At 35.7% G+C, this 14,816-nt stretch overlaps 1 protein-coding gene across 1 annotated transcript in view; it reads right to left on the bottom strand.

Moving 5' to 3' along the window:
* Positions 1 to 13,102, bottom strand: part of LOC148951539 (structural maintenance of chromosomes protein 5-like) — a 162,329-nt gene extending 149,227 nt beyond the window's left edge. The window contains exon 1 of the mRNA XM_089090325.1: positions 12,957 to 13,102. Within this exon, the coding sequence (XP_088946451.1) occupies positions 12,957 to 13,102 (146 nt within the window). The remainder of the gene's footprint in view (positions 1 to 12,956) is intronic.
* Positions 13,103 to 14,816: the final 1,714 nt, after the last annotated feature.

Below are 14,816 nucleotides of genomic sequence, written 5' to 3'. Positions count from 1 at the left end.
TCAACAGAAAAGCAACTATTATATGGAGGTGACTCTTCCTTTTATGACCAAACAAATGAAAACTTTAAGGAACAAGAAGAATAACTGTCAAGGCTCATGGAAAAAAAACCCTACAGAACTGACAACCTAATGGAATTTAAGGCTGTAGGGAACAAATTTTGGGCCCTAGAGAAGTGACAGAGAAACATGAGGAGGTTTTGCCAGCAAACTAAAAAACAAACCCTAAGAAGTTCTGCAAACATGCCTCAGCACACAAACTGGTAGATACACGGTCACAGGGCTGTTTTATAATAGAACCAAAACACACGACTCCCCCCCCCCAAAAAAAAAAATTGTGGCCATCTTGAACCACCAATTTACCTCAGTATTCACACCTCCTTCCAAATTCACCACATTACAAAATTAACTCTCAAATGCCTCATGTAATAGACAAGGCTGAACTTTAATCCAGACTTAAAACTCAATTTAAATAAGTCTATTGGGCCTGAGGGCAAACAGTACACAAATAACTTTCGAAGGATGCAGTTGCCTTCATACATCTGATCACAAATAGCCTCCAGTCAAAACAACAACAATGATTCAGACCAGCCAGATTGATTGAAACAAATCTGATTAACAAACTAAGTTTTACAATTACATAGCCATACTCTTTGATCAAGGCCTCCCAGTGGATGCGGTCCTGCTTGACTATGCTACAGTGTTTGATATAGCCTACCATCAAACGCTTCATTTATAACTGAAAACAATAGGAGTTGAAGAAAGTGTTATAAACTGGATTATATTATTCTTGATGAGAAGAAAGCAGTCAGTCAGAGTCTTAAGTGAGGGTGATATGACTTACTGCTCTGAAACAGCAAAGGTCTTTAGTGAGGTGCCTCAAGCAGTGCCAGGCTTATTCCCCCTAGTGAAAAATTCCCTTCACATGCAAAATTGAATAGCCACAGAGAACGTATGGCAAATAAAAATAATGAAAAACAGAAGGTATATTGAAATGCTCTATCAATATTTCAAAATATAGGCAGAATATGTGGTGCAGAATGTCCTACAACATTTAGTTTCACATTTATATCTTTACTATGTTAGTTATCACATTGAGTTTGTCATGAGTTATCCTATTAGGGTAAGATAAAGTTTAACACTGGGGCTGTGGGGGTGATATCAATACCAAAGACAAAATTATTAGACATTTTGAAATTTTTGAACAGATATCTGAAAGTTTGATTGTATATCATAGCAGAAAAAAAAATTGAGCCAAAAACAACTTAAAAATAACTATCTGCTTGGATAGCAGAAAAAGAACTGAGAGAAGAGGCTGATTAACCTCCAGTAGCATTTGACTTTTAAAAAGGACACAAGAACTTTCAACTTTCAATCAAATGATTCCCCTTCGAAGTTACTAAAATAGCCCCTTACATTTGAAGTGGGTGGGAAAAATTTTGTGACCCTATTTTGGGCTACATCTTGAAGGGAAGAAGTTTTTATTTTTCGTCTGCCTTGTGGCCACCTTTAGCTGAGAGGTTCAGGCCAACAGGAAAAACTTGGGACTTTTTTAAGCTCCCTTTGTTAGATGAGGGACCAATTTGAAAGGGATCAATTTTCGATTAATTTTTTTGTACATTAGTCCCATTCGCCCACGGACTTATGGCTGTAAGTTTCAAATGGATCAGGAAAAAAGTTTTGTAGCTCATTTCTGGGCTGATAACCCCTCCCCATCCCCACAGCAAGACGTTGATCCAAGACGAGACCAAGAAAATAATCCCTGAAGTTTCACACCCCTAGAGTTCCAATATCAAACATGCCCCCTCTTTTCCATTATAAAAATACATCTGTAAAGAAATGACAATGAGCATACTTTGCGGCCTCTACTCCAGGAGCTTTGGGGTTTATGTCATCCTTGGATGCAAACTTATTGATATTTTCAACTATTTTGAACAAAATGGGCTACAAAGGACCCAATATCAAAATAGCTTCTAGGACAGGGGCTGGTTGCTCTCCAATCACTTTTGACTTTTAAAAAGGCATTAGAACTCTCATTTCCAATTGAATGAGCATCCTCCAAAGTTTGTATAACCAAAGGCCGAGAGCGTGAAGAGGGAACAGTCTCCTCCTATACAGAATAAATATTCCTTGTTTTAGAGTTGAACGTTACTCTTTACTTTCATAATAAAGGTATAGATGAGATCCTGGAAATCAAGCAGGGTTTAGCTATCAATTTCTACCTCTCCTCCCCCTTCCCTAAAACTAACATATTTATCTGAAGGCTTAACGAGAGTTAGGATGTTTTGACATTAATATACACTATTTGAGGAATTTGCACCCCCCCCCCCTATTTACAAAATGGTCCACAGACCCTCCTTCATAATAGCTGATGTGCACAGACACATCATTGCATATAAGTTTATGGGATATCAAGCAAATTAGTTTAGTTAAGTAAAGTTTTAAAATAAATGTAAAAACTATTTTTTGGTAATAAAAAAGGAGGTATCACCCTGCAGCATCCTTATTCAGGCTTAGTCTAAATGAAGGGCAATGAGGTATTAATTCAAAGTAAAGTAAAAAATGAGGGATTAATTCCCCCCTCCATATCCCTTCCTATATTTAGCTTAAGCTCAATGGAGATTTAGACAATTTGGGCAGAGAAACATACTCTTTTAAGAATCTGACATCCCATCCCCCTGCCTGCACAATGACCCACAGTCCCTCCTTCATAATAGCTGATAAACAATTATACGCTTTGATTGTGTTCTTTCTATTGCTCTTTATTTCCTCTTGGCTGCTCAATTTTATGTTTGGTGAGAATTTTTTCAGGGGGGAGGGGGTGAATTTCCCATAGCAGAATAAGCTAGACCCTGCCTCAAGGCACTGTTTTGGGGGGCTTCCCTTTTCAATATACACATTAACAAAACTGCAAGAAACATTATAAGCAAACTTAGCCTGTACATTGATGACTAAAAACTCATTAGTCCTGTTGACACTTAGTAAAGTGCAGCTTCAAATGATCAGATTTTGACAACCTTGGTGAATGTTCCAAGACATAGAGCCCCAGCTTTACATTAAAAAGTGTAAGGTTCACCATTTTGGAAGAAGTAACTCACAATGGCAGTACTCAATGCCAACAAGTGTTGGTTAAAGACAGCTTATTTTCAACAGGCACCTTGGCAAGAAGTTTGAGAGCTATTATAGATGAAGACATTAAAAACCTACCACCCCATACAATGTGCTGTAGTGAGGGAAAACCAAATGCTTGGTATCACCAAATGCACGATCATAAGCAGATCCCCTTATGCAATAACTAAAATCTAGAAGAGCCTGATGAGACCATCATTAGAGTTTAGAATTTATGTTGTTATGCTGATTAACAAATAGACTTGATGACCCTTCAATCTGTCCAAAGACAAACAACAAAACGCATAAAAAGGCTGTAAAAAAAGAATATGTATGCCAACTGCAGAGTCTTAGGCCACCTACTTTGACATACAGTCAACAAAGAGGAGAAGTGACAACAACCTGTAAGTTGCTCAGTGGTGACAACAAAGGGTTATTTCAGCTTGCTTAGTTATCAAAACCAAAGGTCATTCAGTGTAGCTGTTCTCTTGGCATGTAAACACAGGGAAAATTGACCATTTCTTCTCCAACTGCATCATAAGCTTCTGGAACAGTATAAGCATGACAACTGTGAGTTCACCAACCATTGACAGCTTGAAGGCCAATCTGGACAAAGAGAGGGTGACTAAACTGTTGCTCATACAATGGGAGGCAGCAAATCTCCTCCAGCATTTATTATCAGTGAGTGGCATGCACTGGACTTGTCTTTATTGCTAGCAAGTGTGATTCAAGGTAATTATGTGAAGCCAATAATAATATATCTCAGTTCTATTAGTGAAAAAAAGGAACAAGGTGTCACTTTAAGGGCTAAAACTGGAATTACAATGACAGTAATTAGCATAAAAAGCTGTACGGGCTGTGTTATCACTTTTACCTAGGAAAGTAAGTTAAACTAATTTAAAAAAAAAAAGACAGACAATTTACCAGACAAAATTCTAGAAGAGAGCCTTTTTTCTATCTAGGAAAGTAGTTGAGTTAGGTTAATAAAATTTTAAGGGATATTTCTAGAACATAAACTATACTTGGTCAGGGTATTTTGAAGTATCTACCTGTACCATTTCTTGCTCTAAAGGGTATTCAGTATAATTCTATAATATGGCCTATTGAAAAGGAAACATGTTAAGATAACAATTCTTACTTTATAACAATTCTGGATTTATTTTGGTGAGGTCATAATTTATTCCAAATTAGTTGATGACCTGAGTTAAGAGGATTAACTTTAAGAGGATTATAAAATGGAATCTACTGTGTTTTTAGTTTGACTTATATTTCGATATTTATTAACTCAGTATTTTTTCCTGAATTAATATTGAGACTTTTTAATTTGTGGTGAGTGCGATAGCCATGAAAAGCTCCGACGAAATGCCTAAACTTGTATATTCTCCTGTTCTGAATTTTATTCAAAGCAATTTGCTAAGCGGAATGGAGGAGGATATTATAAAAAGACATGGTATGGAGTTTTTAGACGTGAATATAATCAAAGAAGCTAAAAGTTTACTCTGGCAAATAAGTGCACCTGAATTGGATTGCCCAGTACGTAAGGGGATCAATGCACTTTCTAATCATTTTAGTGACATTATTTCTCTGTTAAGATCTCTTGACAGTAGTGACACTTTTGCACCTATGTTTGTGATAAAGTGACCTACAGAGGTGCCATGTCTCCCTGCAAATGCTTATACTTCTTTACTCTCTAAGTTTAATGAGCTACAACAAGTGGTTGTTGAAATGTCAGGGAAATTTGACAATTATCAGTTGAATTTTCCTCAACTTCCGAAACCTACCCCAGCAATTGACACTCATATGACAGTTATTGTTTCTAAAGTGCCTTCAGATCTGTCTGATCTGATTAAATGCAAATCTGTTCTCGATCAAATAGCTGGGCATGAATTAGTTCGTAGTGTGAAACCTGTTAAAGACAGATGGTATGTCAATATTGATAAATCTGCAACTGAAGATTTTTGTACATCCGTTCAGAACTTTATTACCGGAGCAACAGTTAAAGTACGATCCAAGCGCTTTTTTGGTATTCTCAGAGGTTTCCCAGTTGATTTTGACCTTTCAGTTATTAATAGATTGCAAGGTATAATAAGTGCAAATCGACTGAGCCAGACTATGTCAGTCGAGCTGGAATTTGAAGACTCCTTCACTCAGTCTGCTTATTTCAAAGAAGGTATTAAAGTGGGATATGAATTTTTTCGAATTCAAGTATTTAAAGAAATACCTAAATGCTGCTTCAAATGCCGATCATACGATCATTTTCAAAGTGCTTGCACCAGCAATGTCCCGAAATGTGCCAGATGTGCTGGGCCACATATTTCTACTAAGGATAGTCCTTGTAGTGTTGCTCCGAAGTGTGCTAACTGCGGTAAAAATCATACTTCTTATAGCTTGTCCTGCCCTATATCTAAGGACCTAATGTCGTGCTCCCGCTTTTTGCAATGACTTTAGAGTTTTCAGTAATATCGTTTAGCACTAATGGTACAAAGGATCACAATTTCGTTATTGATGAGTTCTACTATGATTTTGAGTTGGTTTGTTTACAGAAGCATCTTCTTACAGACTCTAGTATTAACGTTTTGCGTCGTAGCCTTCATCATGATGTGTTTTTTACAACTGCCAAAGCCACAAGAGGCCGGCCATCCGGTGGACTAGCTTGTGTTTTTAAGCACAATCCTAATTTGGTTTCGCCGGTGATTTTTTACTCGGATGAGTTTTTTTTGGCTGTTTGTATGGGCACTATAGTTTTCATTAATTCTTATATGCCTTATGATGACCGTTCCTCTAGATCGATGGCTAGATTTGCTAAAGCCTGTAACACGTTGAAGTTTCTAGTGGACAAAATTCTTTCTATTTCTCTAGATTATATGATCATTGGTGACCTCAATACAGATATAAATAACTCATCAGTGAGATGTGATTTGTTGTTGGATTGCCTTCCATCTTATCATATTATACCCAAAACTCATCCGTATTCTTATATTCACCATTCAGGCAGTAAGAACAATATTGATCACATTATTTGCTCACCTAGTATTATTACATCAATAGTGTTTGTACATGCTGAAGAACAAGACTTAGACCATCTCCCTATCTCACTTACTCTTACGCTGAATCTAAACCCTGCAAGTTTCTGCAAAGTACCCCAGTCTTCAAAATGGTTTGAAAAAAGTAATTGGAAGAAAGCTGATGTTCCTCTCTATGCGTTTACACTAACAAGCCTGCTGTCTGCTATACGAGCTTCCTATCATCTGCTTCAGAGCTCTATACACGTGAATTGCAAAAAGGACCTGGATTGCTATTATAATCAAATAATTAAATGTTTAAAAGACGCCGAGGCAGTTGCAGTGCCGCTGCAACGTGTTAGACGTGGTACACAAAAACCTATTTGGTCTTTAGATCCTAATTTAAAAACTTTGAAAAATAAAGCTAAGTTTTGGTTAAAAGTTTGGAATGAATGTGATAGACTGCCCTGTGGTATTGTTTCTGACCTTAAGCGTAAGACCCGCAGGGAATATAAAAAATATCTTAAGTCTATGCGTTATTGTGGTATGGATTTTCCAGTGTCAAAGAGAGAATGGCAAAAAGTTATTAATTCTGAGTAGATTAGAAGTGATGTGCCAAGTAGTGATTGTCTTCCTACATCTGCTTGGCATGGCCATTACTAGTCTATTTTTCAAATGTTAATTACCATGTGCATTCTTTTTATTCTCATTCTTTTTGTACTGTTTTTATTGCTCCTCTATCTCAGCGTCTCTGTGTTCCTATTTCTCTTTCATCTGTAATTGAAGCAATTAAGAAACTTAAATCAGATAATGTTGATAATGATGGTATATCTAAATTTCACCTTTTATTAGATTGCTCCCCCCCCTTATTGACCATATACACCTACTTCTCCAGATGTGTTTTTGTACTTCTAGTGTACCAGAGAGTTTTTTGTGTGGTACTGTCTCTTCAATTTTAAAGAAGGGGAATTCTCCTTTTATTTGCTCTTCTTACTGACCTATTACTGTCTCTTGCACTTTTAGTAAAGTTCTTGAGCATGTTTTAATACCTTTTGTGACTAATAATATGCTTGAGAGAGATAACCAGTTTGGATTTAAGCCCGGAGTAGGTTGTCAACACGCACATCGTGTATTATCTTCTTTGCTCCTTGAAAATTCTTCTAAGGGAAGGAGCATATTTCTTTGTACTTTAGATCTATCAAATGCTTTGGATAGTGTATGTCATAGTCAGCTTTTTTCTGCTCTTCGTGGTTGCGGTGTCAATCTATTAGTTATTTTGCTTCTTCGGTACTGGTACTCTAATTCTTTTCTTCGGCTGAAATCTCTGCCTGCATCTAATATTAAATTGAAAAGAGGTTTAAGGCAAGGTGGAGTTTTATCTCCGACCCTTTTTAATTTGTGTATTTCCAGAGTTCTGGCAAAGATTTTGGCTACCTATCTCTCCGGTTTTTCTGATGTTTCCTACCTGGCTTACGCTGATGATCTGCTTCTTATAAGCCGTACTAAAACTGGTTTATCTAACATGGTTTCTTGTGTTGCTTCTTCTTTTTCAGACATAGGCCTTTCTCTTAATGTAGTTAAATGTAAATTTCTTTCTTTTAATAATATTTCTAGTACTTCCCTTCGCTGTAGTGGCTTTATTATCCCTCTCATAGATTCTCTTTGATGGCACGGTATTTCTATTACTAATAGTCTTCTAAGTTTGTGCCGGTGCACAGTCTCCAATATTAATATGAAAGTTCAATTAGGGTATGCTAAGATTTTTGCCAATAGAGGAAAATAGAATAAACTCGCCTTAGCCCAGCTTTACTCAACTTTTTGTGACCATTCAATTCTTTTTACTTCTGGAATTTTCCTCCTTCTGAAGAAAACTGAGTTAAAAAGACTCCGGATTAATTATTTTAGATTTTGTAAATTTTTGTTGTTTCTTCCACCTTGGACCAAAAACCCGGTAATTATTAATAAATTTCTTGTTCCTAATATTACTGAAAAACTGGAAGCACTACACAGAAAACTTTCAAATACTGCTTGTATCCGTTTTTCTCCGCACCATCACCTTATCAGGTTTTTTCAGTCCTAAGTTATTTTTATTTTATTTGTTTAGTTGTTTTTCTCTGTTTGGTCATTCTACAATTTAGATTTGTAAAGAGTGAGTAAAAATCCAATAATGATAATATTAATGCCTGCTTATTAGATTTTGCAAGTTGTCAGTTTTTTTTTTGTTTTTTTTTTTTCCTCTTTTCCCCCTCCTTTCACGTTTTTTTTTTTTTTTTTTTGCTCTAGTTTTTTTTAAAATATTATTTGTTACACTGTAATTTGGTAATTTTTGATTTATATATTGTCTTGTGTCGCATTTTTTGTGTTTTTCCCCGTGATACTCCACGTATTGTACCTCTGTATAGTGTGGGTTAAAAATAAATAATAATAATAATAATAATATGTATAAAATTTGTAGTTAACTAAATTTGAAAGTAATTCCACTATACTTTCCACCAAGCCCTCAATTGTGCAAATACATAGCCCAAACTGTAGCCTATATTTCCCATGTGTTTTCTGTTTCTGAATTTCATCAGGATTGATTTGTTTTATGGGTAAATGGGTTAAACAAAGAGTGATAAATGGCAAAATGCCAGGGAAACATATAATTTCGGCAATATATTTGCATATTATGGAGGGTTGGGGGTAAAGTATAGTGGAATTACTTTCAAACTTTGTTAAGTGCAATTTTTCTGCACACTGCAAAATAAGAATTGTTTTCTTAACATGTTTCCTTTTCATTAGCCCTATTTCTAGGCTTATACAAAGTAATGGTTGTTGGTAAGGTATCACAAAGACTGGAGTTAATAAAAAGGACAATCTCCTCCAGAGCACAGGCTATGCTTAAGCTATACTGACCTCTAGTCTGGCCTGTTATAGAGTATGGAATGACTGTTGCATCCCCTGTTAATAAGGATGATGTAGCTGCCCTAGAGTCTATTCAAAGAAAGGACACACAATGTATACAAGAGTGCAAAGGTCTTGATTATCCTGCATAATTGAGAAAATTTAAACTACCTTTGCTAGTTTATAAAAGACAAAGGGGATGTATGATTCTGATTATGAAGCTATATATCTCTAACCAGACACCATGCAGAAGACTAGAGGCCATTCATTGAATCTCTTTCAGTAGAAAACCCAGATACATACAGCCAACTACTCCTTCTCCAATAGAATAGCATCCTACTGGAATTCATTGACTAATGAAATGGTAACAGCCCCTACCACCAATGCCTTCAAGTCTGGAGTTGATTGTGACTGGCAGGTGCAACCATGGAATACAGTGTGTATTCCCCTGGCTGGTTGGTCTAAAATCACTTTTGACTTCTAAAAAAAGGACTAGAACTCTCACTTTCTGATTGAATGAACGCCCTCCAGTTTCTACAACCATTAGGTGGAGCTGGGGATGAGGAAGCAGAAGTCTCCTTCTTATGCAGAATAAATTCTGCTCATGTTGGAGTTTAATGTTACTCCTTACTTTCATAATAACAGCATAAACCTGAAATATTCCCAGAAATCAAGAGGGATTATTTTTCCATTTCACATTTTTGATGTATCTTCTTTTTGTACCCCCCTCCCAAAAAAAAAGTCCTAGATACAGCCATGGGGATTATATATTGATTTCTACCTTTACCTTCCCCTTGTCTCTCCCTTAGAACTAATTCTGTATTTATCTGAAAGTTCAATAAGAGTTGGGATGTTTAGGCATTAAAATGCATCCTTTGAGGCATCTCCCTCTCTCCTAACTATAAACAATCATAGAAACCCATTGTAGAGATACACAGCCCTTATATGGAAGTTTTTCAAATTGTAAAACAACAGAGGATTTATCTAAGACAGTGAAATTTGTTTAGACCTTAAAAATATTTTGACTAGTTAGGGAGGCAGATGCCTGAAAGGGTGTATTTTAATGCCAAAACAGTACTTGTATGATATAGCCCCAACCTAATATTCCTCATCTAAGTAGAATCTGTTTCTCTGATGCTCAATCCTAATGAAACAATCATAAGTATGATAAAAATATAATTCTTTAGAAACAAATTTAGGCTATATATTTGCACATTAGGGTGGGGTAAAGCATAGCAGGTATGCATGCCTAATGTGTCAGGTACAATTATTCTGCATATTATGAAGTAATAATTGTTTTCTAACTTCACACTGTCCAAATACTTTACCTATCCCCCAACCCCCTAATGTGCAAATATATAGCCTAGATTATATATTTCCCATCTATTCTGTCAATTCTCCCTGTCTTGTCTCATGCTAAGCTGAAAGAAACTAACAAAAAAAATGTTCTTCAATGCATCAATGGATGAACAGCCTGAGTGGTCAGGGCTATATCATACAAGTACTGCCAAAACATTTCAACTCTCATTAAGCCTTAAGATAAATACAAAATTAGTTCTAAGAAAGAGACAAGGGCACAGTGGAGGTAAAAATGTATTTATAATCTCCAGGGGACTCTTATTCAGGAGGGGACTCAATATTCAGGACTCTTGTTTGTTTTGTTGTTTTTTTGGGAGGGGGGGGCAAAAACCTCATGATTTCTGTGAATAATTTCTGGTCTATACTGTTATCATGAAAGTAAAGAGTAACATTAAACCCCAAAATGAGCAAAATTTAATCCATACAGGAGAGGGCTGCCCCTTCCTCATCCTCACCTTTCTCTCATGGTTAGAAACTTCAGAGGATGCTCATTTTATCAGAAATTGTGAATTCTAGTCCTTTTTTATAAGTCAAAGTGATTTGAAACCAACCAGCTGCAGGAGGTATTTCCTAATGGGTTATTAGACCCAATTTCAAGATGAACTTGGACAAACTTTGAAGTATAAGGCCAATACTTCAAGGTGAAACTTTCACATTGTGATCAGCAGCATACATAAGGCCCAATGGTAAGTATTTTGAACCTTATAACTTTGATAAATTTGTCTAAATAATTGTTTAAATGAGGGTTGAAGTTTTAAAAAAAATCCTAATAACACTTAAAATTCAACTCAAATAAGTACACTTGTCTTTAAGAACTCAAAAGGTATAAACATTTCAAAAGGAGAATTGAATTCAAAGTTCAATCTTAAAAAGGAGTTCTAAGACCTTATCCTAATATGGCCTAAGCTATAGCCTAGTGGGATTTTCTAAACCTAGAGTCAGGGAAGATTAGACTCAAACTAAAACTAAGGGAAGTCATAACCTAGAAACACCACCAGCAAAATTTTCTAATGAAGGTTTAAAACCACTTTATCTCACTGTACATCATGTGTTTTAAGGCAATTTAAGGAAAAACAAATTTTAATTTAAGCTTAGCCTAAGATGCTCAAGATGCCTTATGTTCTATGTTATGAAATTTTCTAGACTTTATAAATAGGAAAGTAGCAGGGATAGGGGGTTCAAAAAGCCTTTTCCAGGTTAAAATTTGGGTAAAATTCTACTTTAACTACTTTTGGCTATCTTGGAAAGGGGTTAGGTTAGGCAAATGAAATTTTTAGGAATGAATCTATAGGCTAAAGTATGTCCTAGGAAGGTATTTTGAAGTAGCCTACCTACCTCTACTCCTTCTCTCTCTAGAGGGTCCTGACCTTTGATGACTTTTAAAAATCTGTGTGTTATAAAAGCGAAACCTTGCAAAATATATCTTTTGCTTAAATGAAGTACAACAAAATTATTTTTCTTTTTGGGAAAGACCACATTTCTTTGGCATTCCAGAAAAATAGCCCTGGGTTTTTGGACCACCCCTATTTTACTACAGCATGGTTCGATGTAATGATAGTAGATAAAACTCTGACACCTAGCTCAAACTTCCACAAATAATTAATCACCAAAAATAAAATATGGAATACCTGCTCTAAATTCTAATTGAAAAGAAAAAATTATATTTAATATTTGTGATTTATAGAATAACAATCAAGCAATAAAAGTCACATTTTTAGAATCAGAAGAAAATCAGCTTTCTGTCCATATGTGAATAAAACTAAAACACTAAAAGGATATATACATCAAAATAGAACAGTTTGTATTTCCAAAAAGAGGTCCTTGTTGGTAAGTCAATACACTAATAATTTCAAGTGTGTTTGATCTTAAATTATTTTAATAAAAACCATATTAATATATAGCTTAGATTATTAGCTTTTCTGGTATTTACCATTCTTCTCAATTCCTCTTTGGTAACAAAATGTAAGGGTTTTAGTCTTACATAATTTTACTCAATTGGATACTGGTTTTTTACCCTACAAGGTTTTAAAAATATGCAAATACACTTCCTAAATATTGAAAAAAAGATTAATATGGTTTAAAATTCAATTCAAATAGCGGGAATTGCATTTTTCAGAACTAAAGCCAGAGAAAAAGAAACTGATAACTGAAAATTAAGTTCTTTTGTCAAAATCTCAATAGGTATAGACCTGTCATGTAGGCAAATTTCAGGACCCTCTAGAGGGAGAAGAAGTGGAGGCATGTACTTTGCAATACCTTCCAGAACATACTTTGGCCTGTAGACCCATCCCTGAAAGTTTCATTTTTCTAACCTAACCCCTTTCCAAGATAACCAAAAGAAGCTACAGTAGAATTATACCAAAATTTGGGTGCAAATTCATTCCCAAAAGTTTTGCTGCTTATAGGCATAGCACAACCAGGAGCCTAGGCCTATTTTATTTAGCAAAAGTTCCTGGTCTAGAATTTGAACTCCAAATCTTTCAAATGAGAAGCTATGGCTTACATTAATCTGTCTATTTATACCTTAATATATGCTAGCCTTGGCTAATTCCCATTTTTTCAACTAGCCTAGCCTAGGCTGATCTGAAGCAAAAATAGCAATCTTACATAAAATCTTTTATATATATCCTTTTAATAGCACCGTTTTGGAATCTTCTCTTAGTGAAGAAGTTATCAATACGTGGCTTTTTGGAGACCTTTTTGACTGAGTGTTTCTCAATGATGATTTCATTAGAAAGCTGCCTTTCTTTCATTTTGAAATTTATGAATGAAATAGTAACACTGCCAAATAAAACATGATCGAATGTTCGGCTTTTAATCCGGCGCTTTACGATAAACCGTTGATTAGCCCCGTTTTCATTCGGCTGCTTTTGAGGACGTTTTATGGAAAATAACAATTAAAAAATATGCATAATTTAAAAAAGAATAAAAAATGACTTATCCATTAAACCAAATTAGTTCATAATCCATGAATACAAATCATCAGACAAAAGTGGTAACTCCACCGAACTCAGAAATCAACTCTGAACTCCCACTTGTCAGAACACTTAAAATAACCCGGCAAGAAGACCATCACAGATATAAAGAAAAACAACATCAAGAAAGACCCAAAAAAGAAGCCAAAAGGCCATTTGGGTGTTGGATCATCACTAAATACGAACAATTCTTTAGGCGAAGAGGATTGCCAGTCCCCAGCCCAAGAGGAGCTAAACTCAACAAGTAAGCTAGACAACCATGATGAGCTCACCTTGACTTAATGCTCCAAATGGTGGTCCAGCATAGGGAGGGAAGTGAATCTTTGCCTCCAATCAAAGCGGTCTTGTGTAAGTGTGAAAGCTTCTTATAGATAAGTGCCGATCATTGAGAGGTACTGGGTAGGGCTGTCCCTCCATCTTTTTTGTTTTAAATGAACACCTTTCAAATAGTAATCTTGCACAAGATAACTAGCATACTTATAAATAGTTTTCTCTTAGCAACATGAAACTTGAGGTGATGATAGCATTTATTTCTAAACATGAGGTAGATATAATAAGCACAAGGAAACTAACCTTTATAAAGCCACCTGAAGGAGAGGAGGGAGTAGTGGTTTTAAGCCTCATAATTTTTTTCTTCCTGGGGGGGGGGGAGGTTCATCATAGGATTGTAAAAAGGTGAAATAAAATTTAATTAATGTCAAAATACTGGGGAGGAAGCCCCCCCCCCCATGTCTAGGCCCAAAACCGCCACTGCCCGGAGGCTGTGTAGCTTTGATGATAAGAAAAGGGATTTTAAACTCCTTGGTGGCCCCAAAAGATTGCTCTGATAAGGTGGATACGATTGCTTTGGAAATTCTAGACACTATGGAAAACTGATTAAAGTAGTTCAATTTTGTAACCCGGGCGGAAGAAATAATATATACTAAGTTTTAAAGGAAGTTTTCAGGATTATAAAACCACAATCCTGGGAGACTTTAAAAGCCACAGGTATCAATGGGAAGATATTAATCAATAAAACATGGCAAGAAAAGCGCAGGGGACGCACTTCTAGATCCTGATTTGATGAGTATTACACTATTTGTTCTAAAAACACATTACTTAGCCTGGTACCCTGATTTGATGGTTTTTACACTATATAGTCTAAAAACACATAACAACCCAAAAGAAGAAAGGGTGGAACAAAAAAAAATTAAACAGCCCTACCTGAATTTTAGATAAAAACAAAAATTATGCTTATCTTAGAGTTTAAAACAGACTACTGTCCCATCCTCGCCTCTATTCAAGAAGTTTCATATGCCCCAATCCCTGCAACATGTAAAATCTGACACCGCAAAACCGACTAGACAGTTTGTCAACTTCATTAAAATTGAAAAGTCTTTCCTGTGCATTTTTTTGCTCAATATCTGTTCTTTAAGGCTACGTTTCTTAACTCAACTACTTGCCAAGATAGTCAAATCCCTCATCACTAATATTACTCTAAGACGCCTTTGAA

This window comes from Artemia sp. Qi Xiang Cuo, chromosome 6, assembly GCF_049724085.1.
Source record: "Artemia sp. Qi Xiang Cuo chromosome 6, ASM4972408v1, whole genome shotgun sequence".
Lineage (NCBI taxonomy): Eukaryota > Metazoa > Arthropoda > Branchiopoda > Anostraca > Artemiidae > Artemia > Artemia sp. Qi Xiang Cuo.
The sequence above is the reverse complement of the archived record's forward strand: the minus strand, read 5'-3'. Positions and strand labels throughout refer to the sequence as shown.